The sequence below is a fragment of the Venustampulla echinocandica genome (genome assembly GCF_003357145.1).
Source record: "Venustampulla echinocandica strain BP 5553 chromosome Unknown scaffold_2, whole genome shotgun sequence".
In the NCBI taxonomy this organism is placed as follows: Eukaryota; Fungi; Ascomycota; class Leotiomycetes; order Helotiales; family Pleuroascaceae; genus Venustampulla; species Venustampulla echinocandica.
This window is the reverse complement of record NW_022474207.1, coordinates 3,728,024-3,746,623: the sequence shown is the minus strand read 5'-3', so window position 1 is coordinate 3,746,623 and position 18,600 is coordinate 3,728,024. Positions and strand designations below refer to the sequence as shown.

The 18,600-nt window shown below is 48.5% G+C and overlaps 3 protein-coding genes across 3 annotated transcripts; 2 read left to right on the top strand and 1 right to left on the bottom strand.

Moving 5' to 3' along the window:
* Positions 1-2,726: 2,726 nt before the first annotated feature.
* BP5553_05626 (LuxS metallohydrolase) lies at positions 2,727-6,214 on the top strand (the record flags this gene model as incomplete). Its single annotated transcript, XM_032014249.1, has 7 exons — positions 2,727-3,000; positions 3,066-3,088; positions 3,151-3,910; positions 3,985-4,270; positions 4,338-4,684; positions 4,735-5,802; positions 5,853-6,214. 7 exons carry the CDS (start codon positions 2,727-2,729, stop codon positions 6,212-6,214), a joined length of 3,120 nt encoding a protein of 1,039 aa, XP_031870849.1.
* A 3,548-nt stretch (positions 6,215-9,762) lies between these two features.
* Positions 9,763-11,786, top strand: BP5553_05625 (uncharacterized protein; the record flags this gene model as incomplete). Its single annotated transcript, XM_032014248.1, has 6 exons — positions 9,763-9,932; positions 9,989-10,065; positions 10,119-10,249; positions 10,298-10,657; positions 10,735-11,538; positions 11,646-11,786. 6 exons carry the CDS (start codon positions 9,763-9,765, stop codon positions 11,784-11,786), a joined length of 1,683 nt encoding a protein of 560 aa, XP_031870848.1.
* A 1,932-nt stretch (positions 11,787-13,718) lies between these two features.
* On the bottom strand, positions 13,719-16,459 carry BP5553_05624 (Uncharacterized protein; the record flags this gene model as incomplete). The annotated part of the gene is made up of 4 exons (XM_032014247.1): positions 13,719-15,314; positions 15,378-15,882; positions 15,949-16,089; positions 16,140-16,459. 4 exons carry the CDS (start codon positions 16,457-16,459, stop codon positions 13,719-13,721), a joined length of 2,562 nt encoding a protein of 853 aa, XP_031870847.1.
* Positions 16,460-18,600: the final 2,141 nt, after the last annotated feature.

Here is an 18,600-nt window from a genome sequence, read left to right as displayed (position 1 = left end):
CGATGGCGGCTTGACGAATAAAGTGCAGCCGCGGCCAGAGATATATAGTAGGCAGATACGAAGTCCTTCGTACGCGGGCCAGACGTACGAGTATACGAATGGCGTTCGCGATTCGAGGGGCTAGAGGAGGGCTTTCGTGGCCCAAAGGAGCACGGAATCGCTCCGTACGACGTCGACGCCATGCCCGATGCCCGATGCCCGATGCGTGGGAAAAGATACGCGATGCGATGTGTCTCGGCTGCGTCGGGGTGCTGATCGTACGGCAGTATACGTAGTGTGTACGTAGCTAGTACTGTGGCAGTACGTTCCTATGACCTAGGTAGGTCCTCGGTAGGTCGTACTGCTAGAAGAGGCTCGGACGGTGGGGGAGTGGTCGAACGCTGGAGTCTGGAGTCTGGAGTCTGGAGTCTGGAGTCTGGAGTCTGGAGTCTGGAGTCTGGAGCCGTAGTCGCGGTCGTACCAAGACCGGAGTACAGTGTACATAAATGCAGTCTCGTCTAGCCGTGTCTCGTCACGTTAGACACGCCAGCTGCTGGAAGGCTAAACGCGTGGTTTCGACGGCCGCCTGCCGCAGATTTGGGTTGTTGGATAGCTGCTGGGGGTTCACCAAGTCGCCGAGGTTTTGGCTATGTGTGAGGTAGAGTAGAGTACGGAGTAGGAGGCGCGGTATAAGGTCGCTGTGCCTCCTACGGATGCTCTGGAGGGCGGGGAGTACGAATGATCGGGGTAAGCGTACCGACGATGTATATAGTAGATCACTGTACTGTACATGTACATGTACATGTACAGTACATGTCCATTCCCAGTTCCCAGTTCCCATGTCCATCAATAAGGATAACTTTCGGTGTGGGCTACAGAATATATTATGGACGCCTTCGGACGGGGATGGTGTAGGGAGCTATGTACAGTAGTTACCATAGTAGAGCTATCTGCACCCACGGCCCACGACCCTGGGAGCAGCTCGGCAACGCACCGCGCAAGGCGAGGAGGCACCTTACCTGCGACTGGGCTAGTAGCTACTACACCTTATTACCTCGGACATCTATGATCTAAGATCTAATACTTCGTAAGCTATATAGACGACCTGCCTACTAGGTGGGCATGTGCGTAGTGCCTAATAAGCTACATCACCGCATCTAACCTTACTACCTTACTACTATAGGTCCCTTCGGTATGTTAGCTACCTACCCACAAAGTATAGATAGATACCCGTCTCCGAAGATACAGTACAAAGCCCCCAAGCCCCCCAAGCCCCTTGCCTTCCATGCCCCGACCTCCCCTACCTCCTCCCCTGCCTCCCCTACGAGTCCCGTCGCCTCTTGTTGACCTCTGCTCAACCTCCCCCTTGGCCTCCCTTAACCCCCTATGCAGGTAGGGATCTCCCACTGCGCGTCCCTTCACCAGCGGCCACTTGCCAACTTCTCCAGACTCGATACTTCCGCTTTCGGCCATTTTCACCGCCATCTCTGGAAACCGGCTGCCCTATCCTGTCCGCTCCTGGCCGTCCAATTCCCATCCCCATCCCCCATCTCCATCCCCATTCCCTTCACATCTGCATCCGCATCCGCATCCGCATCCGCGTCTGCGTCTGCGTCTGCGTCTACGCCTGTCTACACCTGCCACTGCGTCTCTCTCTCGCGCTGGCTAATATCGGATTTCTGCCGGGGTCGCAACCCCCAATATCTGCTCGGGTCCGTCCTCCTCCCTGGGTGCTATAGCAGAAGAAACCAATATCCCGTTCACAGATCAGCAACTCGCTGCAGCGGGGCGTCAACCACATGCCCTGCCCTGCCCAGCGCAGTACGTATCACTCACTCCATACTCACGCCTTCGTAAAAGCATCGAGAACAGCTAGAGAACGACGCCGCCCCGTTCTCATACCCCTTGGCGAACCGCACTACCTGAAGACTAGCACGAGCAGCCCGACATTGGACTGGATGACCAACACCAACAGCCTGGTTGTGGCTTGTCTGGCTTGACTAGCAGCCCCATCCATCGTCGTCGTCCTGCTCCCCTCCTCCATATCTTACTACTCTACCTCCTCTACGCCCTCCTCTGTCTTCTCCTCCTCTACGTCCTCGTCTCCCTCCTCCCCCCTTCTTTATCCTCTACATCCCCTTCCTTGTCCTCTTTGCCCTCCTTCGCCCGATCCTTGCCCTTGTCCTCTCTCCCTCCGTTTTGCCCTCTGCCCTCTGCCTCGGGTGGTTGAGTTGCCCATGGTCGTCTGGGGACTGCTCTCCTCCTCTCCATTAGCCGTGCAGCTATATCTACGTCGGCTCTGCTCCCTTCCCACCTCCACCTCCATCTCTGTCTCCCTCTCCAGCTCCAGCTCCCTCTCCAATTCCAAATCTCGCGGTTTTGGTCTTACCCCGGTCACCAGCTTGCTCCTGCCCTTGCGTCCTCACGAACAGCGTGTTTGCTTGCTTGCTCGCCCACCGCGTGCATCATTGCTCATAAAGCCAGCTGTTTCCCCAAGAAGAGCTTCAGTAGTAGTGAATCCTTCGCGGATCAGCTCCTGCCAATCGTTCAGTTCTTCTGCACGGCCGTTGTCACCACTTCCCCGATTCCCGCTACTGACTTATCGAACCGACAAGGACAAGCTACGCGGGGCCTTTCTACGCACTCAACAACCCCTCCGTTGTCAGCTGCCCTCAACATCAAATACTCGCCTCCTCCCCCCTTCCAAATCCTGCCTCTCGCGCCAGTTCGCCTCGAGCTCTTTCGTCATGCCAACAGTATCTCAGCCCCAGACGCCGGCAGCTCCCAACAGTCCGTTGAGGGAACAGAGACATAGGCCCGTGGAAAGGCTCACGGACCGCCTGGAGACGCCCTCGCTCGACGATCGGTCATACAGGGTCATTAACCTCTTGTCCAATCAGCTCGAGGTTCTGTTAGTACATGATGCCGAAACCGACAAGGCCAGCGCGGCCATGGATGTCAATGTAGGAAACTTCAGCGATGAAGAGGAAATGCCGGGCATGGCCCATGCTGTTGAGCATCGTACGTCTCTCTCCCTAGCATATGATTTTCCGCTTCCCCCCGGGCTCTTGGCTAACGTTCTGCAGTGCTTTTCATGGGCACAAAGAAGGTGTGTTGTTTTCCTATTATTTCTTGTTTATCGGTGCCGGTGGCCGACTGAAAGCGTTTTAGTACCCGGTAGAAAATGCCTATTCCCAGTATCTCTCCTCGCATTCCGGAAGCTCCAACGCGTATACAGGCGCCACATCAACCAACTACTACTTCGAAGTCGCAGCCAAAGCCGCCGAAGACGCAAGTCCCAATGACCCATCTCCCCTGTACGGGGCTCTGGACCGCTTCGCCCAGTTCTTCATTGATCCCCTTTTCCTTTCTTCGACCCTCGACCGAGAATTGCGCGCAGTTGATTCCGAAAATAAAAAGAACTTGCAGAGTGATCAATGGCGATTGCATCAGCTCGAAAAATCCCTCTCGAATACAAAACACCCATATTGCCACTTTTCCACCGGGAATTTCGAGGTCTTGAAAACGCAGCCTGAGGCACGTGGGGTTGATGTGCGCCAGAAATTTATGGACTTCCACGAGAAACATTATTCTGCCAATCGGATGAAATTGGTCGTTTTGGGAAGGGAGTCATTGGATACTTTGGAAGCCTGGACGGCCGATCTCTTTGCGGGCGTACGGAATAAGAATCTACCACAAAATCGTTGGGAGGATGAGGTGCCATTCGGAAGTGACAATCTTATGACTCAATGCTTCGCGAAGCCAGTGATGGATTCCAGGGAATTAAATCTCTCTTTTCCCTTTATAGATGAGGAATTGCTGTTTGAATCGCAGCCTAGCAGATACATCAGCCACCTAATCGGGCATGAGGGACCAGGGAGCATTATGTCTTACATCAAATCGCAAGGGTGGGCCAATGGATTGAGTGCAGGTATGTGTAAACATTTTATCGCCTCGTACTTACTTCATTCATATCCCTGCATTATACTAATGGTTTTGCGGCAGGTGCATATCCGGTCTGCCCAGGCACACCCGGTATATTCAATTGTCAGATCCGCCTCACTGAAGATGGTCTGAAAAATTACCAGGAGATCGTCAAGGTATTCTTCCAGTACGTCTCCCTACTTCGGGAGACGGCACCTCAGGCGTGGATCTTTGAGGAGGAAAAGAACCTTGCAGACATCGCCTTTAAGTTCAAGCAAAAGATCCCAGCGAGTCGGTTCACAAGCAAAATCAGTGCCGTGATGCAGACACCTCTGCCTCGGCAGTGGCTTCTTAGTGGACATAGCAGGTAGGTGGTTCCGATGAATACTTCATGAAATCAAGCTTTGGTCCATGCACTAATATTCAGCCTCCAGGCTTCGGAAATTTGACCCAGCAAAGATCAAAGAGGGTCTTGAGTGCTTGAGGCCAGACAATTTCAGGATGACTGTGGTCTCCCAAAACTTTCCGGGTGAGTGGAAGTCAAAGGAGAAGTGGTATGGCACCGAATATACCTACGAGAAGCTCCCCGAGGACTTCGTTGCCGAAATTAGAAAGGCTGTAAAGTGCACGCCTAAAACTCGGCTGCCGGAGCTCCATCCCCCTCATAAAAATCAGTTCATTCCGACAAAACTTGAAGTCGAGAAGAAGGAAGTCAAGGAACCGGCTATTTCGCCCAAGTTGATCAGAAATGACGACTTGGTCAGAACATGGTTCAAAAAGGGTAAGTACACAGTCTATTTGAAGCTGGGCCATACTAACGTGGTTTGTCAGATGATACCTTTTGGGTTCCAAAGGCCAATGTATTCGTCAACTGTAGGAATGCCCTTCCAAATGCAACTGCAGAGAATATGTTGAAGGCACGGCTTTATACCGACGTAGTGAGGGATGCATTGGAGGAGTACTCATACGATGCCGAACTGGCTGGCTTGGACTACTCTATTTTCGCCCACTCCGTAGGAGTTGAGATCGCCGTGTCCGGTTACAACGATAAACTTTCGGTTCTCCTAGAGAAGGTCTTGATCACTATGAGAGATTTAGAGGTTAGGCCTGAACGTTTCGAGATCATCAAGGAGAGGTTGTTAAGAGGGTTGAAGAATTGGGATTTCCAACAACCGTACAACCAAGTTGGCGATTTCACGAGATGGCTCAATAGCGAGCGAGGGTACATTACCGAACAATTGCTTGCCGAGTTGCCACATATTACGGCGGTCGACATCCAGCAATTCTACCCCCACCTACTCCGCCAAATGCACATCGAAACATTTGTACATGGAAATTTGTACAAGGAAGATGCGCTAAAGCTGAGTAACCTGATCGAAAGCATCTTGAAGCCGAGGGTGTTGCCCCAGACGCAATGGCCCATCGCCCGATCGATGATCTTTCCTCCCGGTGGGAACTATGTCTATAACAAGACTTTGAAGGACCCCGCCAATGTGAATCATTGCATAGAATATCTCTTATTCATCGGTGACAAGGCGGATCGGAAGCTACGTGCCAAGGCGCTTCTTCTTGACCAAATGACCCACGAACCTGCGTTTAACCAACTGCGGACCAAGGAGCAGCTCGGATATGTTGTTTTCAGTGGGGCTCGCACTACCATCACAACTATTGGCTATAGATTCATTATCCAGAGCGAGAAAACACCCCAATACCTGGAGTCAAGAATCGATTCATTCCTTACCGAGTATGGAGACACGCTCTCCGAGATGACCGACTCTGAATTTGAGGGCCACAAGAGAAGCTTGATCACCAAGCGACTGGAGAAATTAAAAAATCTAGATCAAGAGTCGAGCCGTCTCTGGTCGTATATTGATAACGAATATCTCGACTTTGAGCTTGGTAAGCAGTTTCGCTCTTCTGTCGTGCGCAGCTACTAACATGCAATATAGTCCACCAGGATGCTGCTCAGATCAAGTTACTCACCAAAGCTGACATGACTCAATTCTACAATCAGTTCATTCTCCCATCATCACCTGCTCGTTCAAAGCTGGCTATCCACTTGAACGCACAGGCCTCTGACAACTCCAAGGTTGCCACTACTTTGGAGAAGGACATTAAGAACCTTGCGCTCAACAAGGACAGGAAGGACGATGAAGACGGCGAGGTTGTGCCAGTGGAGGCCGAAGGCAATGGTACGACGCCTTACATCATCACGGATGTGAGGGAATTCAAGTCGAAGCTGCAGGTCAGTGCAGGACCACAACCGGTGCAGCATATTAGCCAGTTCGAGGATTTGGACTCGAAGTTATGAAAGGATCTTGTAAACGATAGATGAGACTTCATGCAAGGGTATTTGGTCTTCTAGCATGGCGCCCAGAGCTAGTGCCTACAACGGGGGAACTTTAGAGCATTAATTTAATTTAATTGCCTACAAAGGCTGGCATGTGAGGCTAGCATGTGGTCGATACTCGTTGATACTTCTCCAAGAACATCGATCCATCTACCATCCATGGCATACCACCTCCCGCCCCCCTTCGAGCAATACCCGATAGATTCCTAACAGCTGACGTAGGGGTCAACATGGAGCAACCGACATTCCACGTGACTCTTAACGACTCTCGAACTGGAGGGGAACCTAGGTACCTGTCCACAATGTACCCAAGTATATTAACCGGCCTAATCCGACGCCATACAGTAACCAGCTCATATTTACCCGCTGCAGAGACCCCGAATTCGTAACGACGTCTTTAATTCGGCCGCATGAAAACTCCTTCCAGTGATCAGTCTGCGTTCCAGAGATGTACGTACAGTATGGGCACTGAATGACTTGTGCGGCGCCGCGCGTGTTGCATGAGGTTGCTTGCTGAGCGAGGAGGGTTGCACTGCAGGTAGTTGGGCGGCGCCGCCGGTAGATGGAAGCGCTTCCTATTGGGGCCGCGCACGGCTTCATACTGCAGTGGAATGGCTAAGGCAAGTGAGATGTGATGATGTGATATCAGTGTGTTGTGCGTATGCTTCGTACTTTGACAGGAGTTCGTGCAGTAGAGTGGCCACAGCATAGGGTTCTTTATAGCTACACAGGTGGTTCGGGACTAGCTTTCCCATGTGGGTTGGCGCGTCTGGAGTTTATTGGATCGTTCCAGGGCTGTTTCATGCAGATCTAGAACCAGGCGTCGATGAAGATATATCGAAAAGAAAAGACGGCAATAGAAACGCTGTGTAACATAATAACCCTGGAAAATATTTGCTGACGGGCATAGTGGCTGTAGAGGCCTAGCAAATAGCAAATAACAAACAACGCCCAGCTAAAGCCCGATTTAGAGATTTGAACTTATGAATGGAGGTTCGTCCGATCTTGTGGCGTCCATATACGGCTTCAGAACTTTCATAGCCCTGCGATGGCCTGGAATACCCTTTCTATCAGGCCTAGATTCGCACTCGATAACCCCGTTGACGTACTCATGTTCTATTTTGTAAGTGGTACAAAACTCATATGATTTTATTTATATCCGAACTGAAGAAATAAAAGCACTAATCAGGGCTTGCGATTTCTCTTCTTTCACAGACATGCGGCAATTATTCAATCGCATGGTAGATAAACAAACTGTTAGACCAAGAAATAAAAAGGGACTTTCAAAAGCAACACTGCTTTCGGCTTCTGCAGGAGACTAAAGTTCAAAAATCAAAATATGAAGCTGGTATCTCCAACGGTCTCTCGCTTCAAAACGCTAGCTCGTGGATTTTGAGATAAATCAGAAACGGGAAGATCGCACTCCTTGGGGATACGGATAGAATCTTGCGAATGGCCCTTTTCTGAGCAGAGGAGCTAGAGGGGATATCTGCATAGTATTCTTGCCGCAAGTATCGAGAGTTCCAACATTCTAAATACAACAAAGCTTTGGGAGGAGTCATGTCGTCTTCTACGCTTATCAGGCGCATATTTCAGACCAATTTTCGACCCCACCTTGTGAAATCCCGTCGAAAATAACATCGCGATCATAAATTTACCAGCAAACACATCACATCGATGGTGTTTGATATATATTCGGGAGGGCCGCCCTTCCTACGCCGTCGTCCTGGAATGTTTGCTTCATTCGCTATCATTTAGCTCTCCGGTGTTCATATTCCCGCCCGTTTCCGTGTTTTCCGCGGAATCAACTTGTTTGCGCTTGATCTCGACGGCGCCTTGGGACTTGTCTTGCCGCTTCCCTGATTACGTCGGGCTTCCAGCACAAGTGCCCTTCATGGCGCGATATGGATACGAAACGCGGTTTAGCTACTCGGAAATCGCAAATCTAGTTGGATTTTGCGTAGGAGTCTTGATGTGCATGGCACGGCCAATCTCCTGCAAAGCTGCTGGAATGTGACCCTTTCCCCAAACGGCGCTGCTGGTGCTTATTTGCTCAAATTTGAAGATCAAATACCCTGCGTCCCTGCGCTGCTTTCCCTGCGCAGTCGTGTTTTCACGAATTTCTCTTCTGTTCAGCTGGTGGACAGAGGAATAGTTACGAGTAAGTGAGTAGCCTGGCCGGATCAGGCGTTCGTTTCTTATCAGATCATGTTATGTGTTCTTGTCAACACCAAGCTTTGATCCTAGCCACATGATCTCTCTAGTCTTGTACCTAGGTCGCGCAACTAAATTGTCTAATTATCGTTGGCGACCACGCGACGGCCAGATGCCCATGCTAGCCCTTTGTCTTCTGTTACAAGGCTTCATTTTAGGGCGACGCTAGAAATGTCGACGTGCAACGAAAAAACTCCCACTGAACTACTGCAGCTAGGCTCAGGAGTCGTGCCAAGCCATCCTTTTGGCTGGAATCCAAATCATATGCCGGGAAAATAAACGAGGCGGACTGAGGCTGTGGGAGTTTGTTGGCGTGACACAAGAATGGCACAGTTCGTCTCATCCAGGAATTGCTGCTTATTATTTTGGTCTATTTTCATATCAACACCGGTTTCTCAAGGGAACAGTAGCCGATTCGTTTTCCCTCCCCAGTCCCATCACCATTTGTCAAAATCAAATGTTACAGAAAATCCAGTCGGATTGTATCCTTCTCCCGTCCCATGTCGCTGACTTCCTACGAAGTACGGAGTCCGTAGTATATACTTCGTACAATCATATTGGGTACTCTCTTACCACCGCCACCAACGCTGTGAGTGGTGCAGGACTAGTGACGTGCCCCTTTCCTCGTCGTGAGTTCGAAATTGGACATCCGACCACATGGCTGACTGAACGCTTCCATAGAAGAAGAATATCTGGTCCAGTACCGGGTCGGTGGCGCCTGCGCCGCATTATGCTGCCGTTCCGAGAAAACGATGCGTAACGGGAGGGCCCGGCCCCGCCCCCGGCCAAGAAGAAGTCCCGCGTCCCGGTCGCCGATATTCCAACTCAGCTCATGGACGCCTTTATTTTATCAAGATACCAGGGGAGACGCCGATCGTCAATCCCCCAAAAGGAGGGATCCGGGACACGTGTTACGGCAGTGCCGCTGAGCAAATCAAGGGTTGCAGCTCGTTTGACATTTCTTGGGACTTTTTGTGGCTTGAGGATTCCAAGTCATCTCCACGAACCGTTCGATAATGTCAAAGATTCATGCTTCTTCCCCAGTATCCCAATGAGCGCCCAGCGTTGATCAGGTTCCTAGGAAGTGGCTGCTTAGCGTAATGGCGTAGTCTGTCGTCCACGCCTACTCGCTATTAGAACATCAGATGAACCTTACGGCATCTATCGAGAGTCAGAGAAACCCCACATAATGGTATGGTACACACGAAACATTGTGAATGTCTACATAAAGGCCATGGTTCCCTCAATGGTGGCGGCCTAGTCACCGGTTCGTTTTGGTACATTAGCCTCTCATTATGCATTTTGAACGCTTCCTATCCCCTGGTTTGCTAGCCGTGCTTGCTGTTGCTGGCGTTGTCGAGGCCAAGTTTTCCCTTTCAAAAGTCACAAGTGGTGTGGATCAGCAAACTGGCGCAAGACCTGCCAGGAGGAATATTCTTGATCTGCAAAATGATCTCCCCACATGGTATTTTCCCCTGCATTTTAATTAGTGGTGTTTGGGTAGAATGTTAATTGAAGCAGGTCTCTTTATATCCAAGGACTCACTGCTATGCAAAAAGTCCCTGAAGACGATCTGCTGTCCTATTTTCAAATAGCCGGTGGGCCTCTGAGCTCCCGGGACCTTCAGGCCCGTGGCTAATGCGTTCCACAGGCATTCATGGCAGACCCTTCTATGCATGGGATAACTATGAAAAAGACCCAGCTGCTCCGCTGGCTGGGTACTGCACGCACTTTAATTTACTTTTCTCAATATGGCATCGTCCGTATCTGGCTCTTTTCGAGGTAGGTCGCTCAATACGTTCGTCGCGGCTCTATATTGACGCATTTCAGAAAATCCTTGCAGGTCATGTTCAAACAGTCGCAAAGGAGTATAACTCCCAGATCTATCAGGATGCCGCAGACAACTTCCGGATCCCATTCTGGGACTGGGCGGCTATACCCTCAATACCCGATGTCGTAGCAGCACCAACCGTCAACATCAACACACCTTCAGGGCCTAAAGATGTCACCAACCCTCTCTACCAGTACAGTTTCCAACAATTTCCTTTGAACGATACCTGGTTTCCTAGCGATCAAGATGAGAAGCTGTCAACTTATCCAGCGACAGTTCGATGTCCTAATCCAGAGGGGATTTCTGATCCAGCTCAAGCCAGTAGAGGTCTTGCGGCTAATCAGCTGATGAAATACACTGTAAGTCTAGTATTAGCACTTTCTAAACAATACAGCGAATGCTAGAACTTTGAACCTGACATATAATTTCTCTTTAGTATGCCGTCTTTGCACAAACCAAGGAGTACAACAAAATGGCAACGGGAGCTGTCGCAGGCGTTTCGTTCGAGTATATCCACAATGTAGTCCACTACAGCGTCGGAGGGGGTGGAGGGCACTTCATGGCCGGCCATATGTCTGCACAAACCTACTCTGCATTTGACCCAATTTTCTTTCTTCACCACGCGAACCTCGACCGGCTCGTCGCCCTCTGGGAGGCCATCAATCCCGATCAATTCCTCACTCCAGCTGTTGACGGATCAGGTACCTTCACGCACCCCATCGGCGAGAATATCACGGTCTCGACACCACTCACTCCTTTCACTACTGATGATGGGGTGACCCCTTATAATTCAAACACCGCACGCTATACTAAATTTTTCGGATATTCGTATCCCGAAATTCAGGACTGGCTCCCAGAACAAACTCCAGAGCAGCTTGCGAAAAACGTAACAGCGTTTGTCAATACCGCGTATAATCCCACTATGGCATTATCAGCCCGGAATTCTGCAAGGGACACTGCCCAGAATGGTCAGGTGAGGGAGTGGGCTGTGAGTATCAGAGGTCTCAATACTGCTCTTAGTGCGGAGGGCTATGTCGTCGATATCTCTCTCAATAACAGCCATGTTGGCGAGATGGTTGTTATTGCACCGCCAAAGGCAGCGGTAGCAGCCGGCTTGAATACGACCACAAATCATGTGATTGATCTGTCGGAAGAGTTGGGCAAGGTCGGTGTTGATACCCAGGACGTTGGAGCAGTGGTGGAGTATTTGAAGGCGAATTTGGGTTCGAGTGTTCTTAAGGTATGTTTGTCTGCTTATCCCTTTCACACTTTGAATCGGGTTTTGCTCGCGCTATCTCGTCAATGTCGGGTTGAATTAACTATTTATGCTGACTCTGGTTTCCTTAGGCCGATGGTACTACGATCCCAAGCACCCAAGTCCCTTCCCTAAGCTTAATAGTGGACGATATCATCGTCACGCTACCAAAGGACATCACTGAGCTCCCATCGTATGGAACGAGAACGCCACATTCGGACATTACGTTATGAGGATAAAGCATACTTCATCGAGTAAATACAAGGCGCTACTGTCTATTGTTGGCAGGTGATCTAACAGAAAATGCCATTTAAGAATTATAGATTACTATAATTAAATAAGATATCCAGAATATTATGATTCGTTGTGTTCAAAATTAGTTTCCTCTCCAAAATTTAATGTTTTATGTTATTCACTTGAAATGGGGCGTTTGACGATGTTATATGGTAACAAACCTAGTAGCCCCACTGCTACAATAATAAGAAGGTGGAGACTATCTGCCCATAAAGTTATGATCGTACAGGCAGCGGCTGCGCCCAACTACTACCCTACCTACCTAGGTTCTCTACAATCACAATCACCTAAAGATCTGAATAATTAGGGTGTCCTTGTACTTTCAGGGTGCAAAAAATACCGCAATAATTAGAATAAACCCGAATGGCTGCTAAGACGAGTAGCGAACAGCCCCTGCCATAGCATCCCAATAAAACATGCCAATCATTTAAGGTTGAAAAGGACATTGGAATTCCTCGCTTTTACGGAATCCAAGAACACATATAGTAAGGTTCGAAATCGGCCTCAGTCTGAACACTCTATCATTTTGTTAACCCATATTTTGAGCTACACTAGTACTACAAAACCTAGCTTGTTTGTAGATCCTTGAATTCGCTTACTTTTCTTGTTCAAAACTAGCTCCCATTTTATCACTGGATGAACATGCTACATCTTCATGATGTCACGTGCGAGCCTGATCATCGTTGCCTGTCTCATACTTTCCAAATCTTTCTGCTACGTAAATTATTAGCATCACAATAATGTCTTCAGTCGAACCTCTGGTGTTTTCTTACCAGCCGCTTACTGAATCAGATGCGATTAGGTTGATTCTTTTGCACCCTGCACCCACTGTCTCATCAGAATTAGAGTGCTCAATAGAGCATGTAACCCTGTCGCAGTATGGACAAGATCTTATCAGTCACTACACGGCTTTGTCTTATGTTTGGGGGGAGCCAATGCAAACAAAACATATCCCTTTTAACGGATGTTCGTTTCATATCACTTTGAATCTAGATTTAGCGCTACGCCATTTACGAGACACGAAGAGTCCAATACGTGTTTGGGCTGATGCGCTATGCTCATAAGTCGATTGATACCGAACAAAACACCTCGGGAATTTGAGGTTTGGAGCTCTGTTTTCTGGGGGGGTTCATTATAATAAAGCTCTGATTCTTGATCCTAGTAAGAAGGGCATTAGGGAACCCGTGAATTCCCCTGTCTATAATCTTCTCTTGCTAATATTCCGCGCTGAGAGACTTGTAAGTCGTACAGAAGACTTGAGTTATTGCCTGGATTTCAGGGTAGAGCGAAGAAGGGTAAGGCTAAATTTTTGTGCTCTCACATATTTTTTGCGCCAATTCTCACCTCACTCTGCGTGCGCACCAAGCCACTGCGCACATAACACCTCGCCGCTATACTAACCCTCGCTTCACCTCAACCTTACCTATCCTCACCGGCCTTAGTTGTGCTCACTCTACCACCTTACCTCTGCTTACCCGTCTCGCCTAAAATGCGCTTGTCTCTGGTCGCGCGGTTGTCGAGAGTATTGACTCCGAGCGAGCAGGACTTAAGGGAGCTAGAACAGGCTCCGGAGGGCCGTGGCGGGCTCTTAGTACTAAAAATAAACTCCTAGACTCATTACCCTAGTATTGTATATTAATAGTATTATAAAGATAGAATTGGAATTCTTTACCTTATAATCGCGACTAAATTATCAATATATACTTAATCTTAATATCTTATAGTTATAAATACTGGAACACTTCTTTGTTCGTTCCTAGACGGCATTATATTCAAACTGCGAGAAGGATGAGCCGGATTATCAATAGTCTTAAATTACTGCTCTAAAGTCGACTTTTTAATAAACAGTGTATTTGTCTTATTTTAAATTTTTACTCGGAACCACCTTCAACAAATTCTCTCTTTACTCTAAACATATCCCATGATTTCATTCTACTGCCAAACCGTCCAAAGTCTTTCCTTCCGCTTCGTCCAGCCATTGACCGTTTCATAGAACTTGACAGGGCAAGGGGCTCCGTCTCTGCCAAGTTCGCTAGATACTTGATTGTATAGATATCTTCTAGCATTGCTTTCCATTGCAACAAGGCTTCTGTGGCGTAGTCCCAGTCTGTATAGCGTCGCCAATGACTGATCTTTTTTACTCGACTTAGGAAGTAGTACGTGACATAGAAACCATCCCTTTCCCAGATGTTAGTAAGATGATTGAATTGGTCCTTGATATCTGGAACGTTGCCATTGGTGTCGAGGCAGAAGAGACACCACTCCGGGCCCCCGAGCTCCGTCACCTCTCGAATAGTGTTGCTATATACCAATAAATATTTGATTCGACAGTGAGGACTACCAAAGGATGGGTAGGTCTCGTATGGTTCGATAAATGTGCTTGTTGCGTCTGTGGAGTTCATTTTTTGAAATTCAATTACACTAGAAAACCGAGTAAGAGGCTCGATTGATCCTCTTGGATCTTGTGAAGATATGATTTGAAGAACTTGAAACAAAGCTGGAATTTCGAAAGGCGAAGATGGTTTGGATTCGAACCCTGGAGTTCCGCTAGCTTGCTTGTCTAGGAAGACCGATCGAGTTTCAATAGCAGCAACTAAGTTATCTCTCATCGACTGACCTCTTAAGTGTTGGACTAGGGTTGCCACATCGTGAGTTGTTACTTCCGGTAGAGTGTCGTCTTTAGTACCCACGGCTATTTTTCGGCCTGCCTTTCTTCGCATAGTTTTGATCACATCTTGATTAAAAACAATGCAAGCTATAACTCGTCTTGGTTGCCACCGGTCAGACAAGTGGACATAGTAGACAATAATGTCATGTCTGACACGTGAACCCGGTGCCCCACCGTCATGTAATCTTCGGTTTCCGGTCCATTGTTCTTCCAGATATGAAAGAACATCATCTGAAATCATCACCGCATGGCCTGCAACAGCTTCCTTTATTGCTAAAGTGAATTGCTGTAGACGTTCTTCGGGAATCCCGCTGGTGATGAATGGTGCCAAGAGAGTGTGGAAAACATCATTCGTGAATTGGACACATTCAAAGGAAGTCTCAATAATGGTCGGGTCCCTGAAAGCACCAGCCACTGTGTCTGTGTTTTGCCATTGCTTAAATTTTACTTCACAGAGATCAGGATTTTCCACTATCTCAGCAAACTGGGGAGCAGGAGGATCCAGTTCCATTTGGTGTTGCCAGGTGGCCACTCCTTGGTGGGAAGGAGGATCCAATTCCATTTGCTCTTGCAAGGCTACCACCTCTTGGTTTATAGAAAAGAAATCCGTGTCTAGTGAGATACTAATAGTATCATTAAGTTCTTTCCCGGAGGCCTTCTTGCATAGCGTTTTGAGGAGCCGAGCAATACCATGACGGTAGAGATCTCGCGCCCAATCAAAGATATAGTCGACAAGTAGCAATATTTGTAGAGCGCCATCTGGCGAGTCCAGACGGCCGGTCCACAGGTCCAGGATATTCTGAGAACTTATCATTAGAAAGGAAAGGAATGATTGGTTAGAATTTGGCAAAGGATAACTTACATATGATGTATATTGATCTGTACCATACTCTTCAATGTCTGTAAAGCATCCATAAAGCCTCCATTCCTCTCCTCGATTTGCAAAAAACCAGACGAGAGATCCTCCCTGTTCAGTCAGGCGTTGATTAGATCTGGCTTGCAGCACTTCCTGCATTCTGAGCAACGTCCAGATAGGAAACGCTGTTTGACGCTCGCATGCATCGAAACTATCGCCCCTCTCGGTTTTCGCTTCTGAGATAAGGAAAGGAAATATCAATGGTCGTGCCCGTTCCTCGAATGGGGTAAATTGGAATGCCTTGAAATTTTCTTCGAGTTCACCTTCTTCTGTGACTCGATCCTGGATAGCTGCTGTTATTACTTGTAGTGCTTGAGCGAAGAATTTCGTTTGCTGTAGACCGTACACTCTATCGGGCTTTCGAGGTCTTAAATCATAATGTGCTTCTCCTCCATGAATTATAAATTCATCGGCTCGGTAGTCAAAATTGCGATTTAAATCTATACTTCCTCTTTACAGCACGAACCTTTCAGCAATAGAAATAGATGCCTGTGGAGTTACAGGCGGAAATGCTTACTGATTACGAAGTTTTACTTCGGCGGTGCAAGAGCATGGAGCCCGATCAACACGACGCTTTTGAAGTGATTTAGTTATCTCATCTGAAACCTCGGGCTCTGCTTCAATTTCCGATCGCCATAATCGGTTTTTACAAGAGGGGCTGTGGGCGGTTCAGTAGGTCATGCCACGTGATCAGAAGACTTCACATACCAGTTAATCTCTAGCTCGAAGCGTTTGTAGACGATCTTCTCGATGTCTAGTCTCCATTGTATCTCGGAAGATTGGTTACGAGTCAGTCTCGAAACTGTGTCAACCAGGCGTTGGGCGCGTGCTTTTGTCTCGTGTTTCCAAAAGTTCGATCCATCTCTATCGGTGCAATAAGTTGAGTATCGCATTGACCCAAGGACCGAAATTTGTTGGAAAGTTTTCAGATGATGGACTGGCCAATTCGATGCCCGGCCCTGGAAGGCAATCTTCAATCGGCTGAAGGTTCGTCGGTCCTCTCGATCTCGATCGGCGTCTGTGCCCATGTCGCTGATTCTGGCCTAAGACCGAAATGTTATGGATTGGAGGTCTAATTCCTGACAGAGAGCTAGGGTTATTCTGGCCTTTTTCTGGCCCTCAAAGAAGTCAAATTTATGGTGCTGAGCAAGGAATTTCGACAAGAAGAAAGATTTGAGGAGTGAGTTGGTTTGGCTGCCTAGTGTGGCTGTGGATGGCGCAGCGTTATGCAATATTTACCATCACGTGATACAATAGACCGTATGCTGGAAGGAGACCCTAGGATTACGAGGAGAGAGAGAAGACGAAAATAGGCTTTGGTGGTTTCACTTTTCGTCGCTGATTATACCGGGTGGAATTCGCGAGGCGAGAGTTCACCAGGCTCACACCAGTGAGTGACATACAGTGAGTGGCCACAAGTATAAGCGAAAAACATCAAAACCGCGTTTTTATGTGTTTAGCACCAACCATCCTACATAAATGAAGCCTCCTGGAGCCCCACGCAAACACTTAGGGGAGGTCTCCCCTAACCAAAGACCACGAGTTGTAAGTGCTCGTGATCATGGCGTCCCGTTTCCTACGATTGCGCGCATGGAATCGCTCATAAATACTACCTGCAGATCGATCGTCAAAAACGCGTCTCACCAGGTTTCCTGCATCACACCTACTCACTCTGGTGCACCCTCTGTCCTTACTCCTGGGGACCACCGCCTTATACAACGTGCCATTGTCATAAATCCAAAGATTACTGCCCAACAGCTTTTTATTTCCTGCGCGCCACACTCGTCCAAAAAGACGATTTACCGGTACCTCAAGAAATCAGGTATACAGAAGTGGAGGGCGAAACAGAGGCCATTTCTCACAGCAGAGCATGCCCTACTACGTATGCAATGGGCTGTAAAGTATGATAGGAAGCCGGTGGAGTTTTGAAGAAGGTTACAGTAGTCTAACAAGTACTCAGTTGAGCGTAGTAAGGGGGGCGCCATCGAGTGGGTATATCAGCAGCGGGGTAAATCACCCCCTCCTTTATATACAATGTGCCCTTGCTAATTACTCGTCAACGCTTATAGGTGAAGCCCTAGAAATTTGGGCTATTCAAACGAAGCCTCCAAAAGGCAAAACACAAATGTTCTAGGCAGCTTTCGGCTTTGGGTCCAAAAGTGGCTGATGCGATCTATGCTCCCAAATTTTTCGGGAGAAATAGACGAAACCGATTTCGCATGCGACTGTAAGTGAATGCAGCAGTTTGTAATGAGGCTAGTGATAGAAGGTTAGTCCGTATAAAATACTTCGTATGGGTCCAAAAATAAAATCGTTGAGTGTTCGGAACTGAAGCCGATTTCGAACTCTACTTACTGTATAAAGAAAGCACTGAGAGACAGGGTGCCTTCCTGTGCACGTACCGAGTCGCTCAAGATAAACATTGGCTTGCTAATTTAAAAGTAAAACAATACCGTGTGTTAATAAATCTTTGGAGCCAAGGCGAACAATTTGAATATTTTCTTATTTTCTGAAGAGGTTTGGTTGTTCAGGGTCTGGGGGGGGGGGGGTTCGGCTTGCCCGCCGTCAACAACAACCACTTAGCCCGCGTCCAGGAACCACTTACATGTACTCGTACTCCACCCGGGGAATACAAATAAGCTTAACGTCAGGCCATTACGACTGGCGCTGAACCCGAAGCTCTCCAAGTCTCAGGGCTGTGTATCCTCGGGGCTGGCCTCTATCCCGTGACCTGTGTCTGCCATGTCAGCCTGTGAGTCAGTCCATCGTCCTCCCAGGTTCGCCAATCTCTCGAATTGCGGCTGAGCGATACGAGTATATGGGGGTTTGAATGGTTCAACGTCGCTCATGCCATGTCTCGTGCTACTTGGTAACCAGGGCGAGGCTTTCCGACAATGCAGCTCATCCTCATCCGTTTGTCGACGAATCTCCTCGGCGCTCCGAATGGATTTCTTACCAACCAGCTGCCGCTGGTCCTAGCCGCTGCCATTGTTATGTTATCCGCGCGGTCTGCTGTGGCTAGGCAGCCTTGAGTAGCCTGAAGCCCTGGGGTTTTGCGAACTCACAGCGCCGGTGATGCCTGGTGAGCGATGACTCGGGAGGCAGTGCTCACCTAGGCCATGTATGTAGTACACCATGAATAAATATAAAGCTGATGCCGTCGCCCATC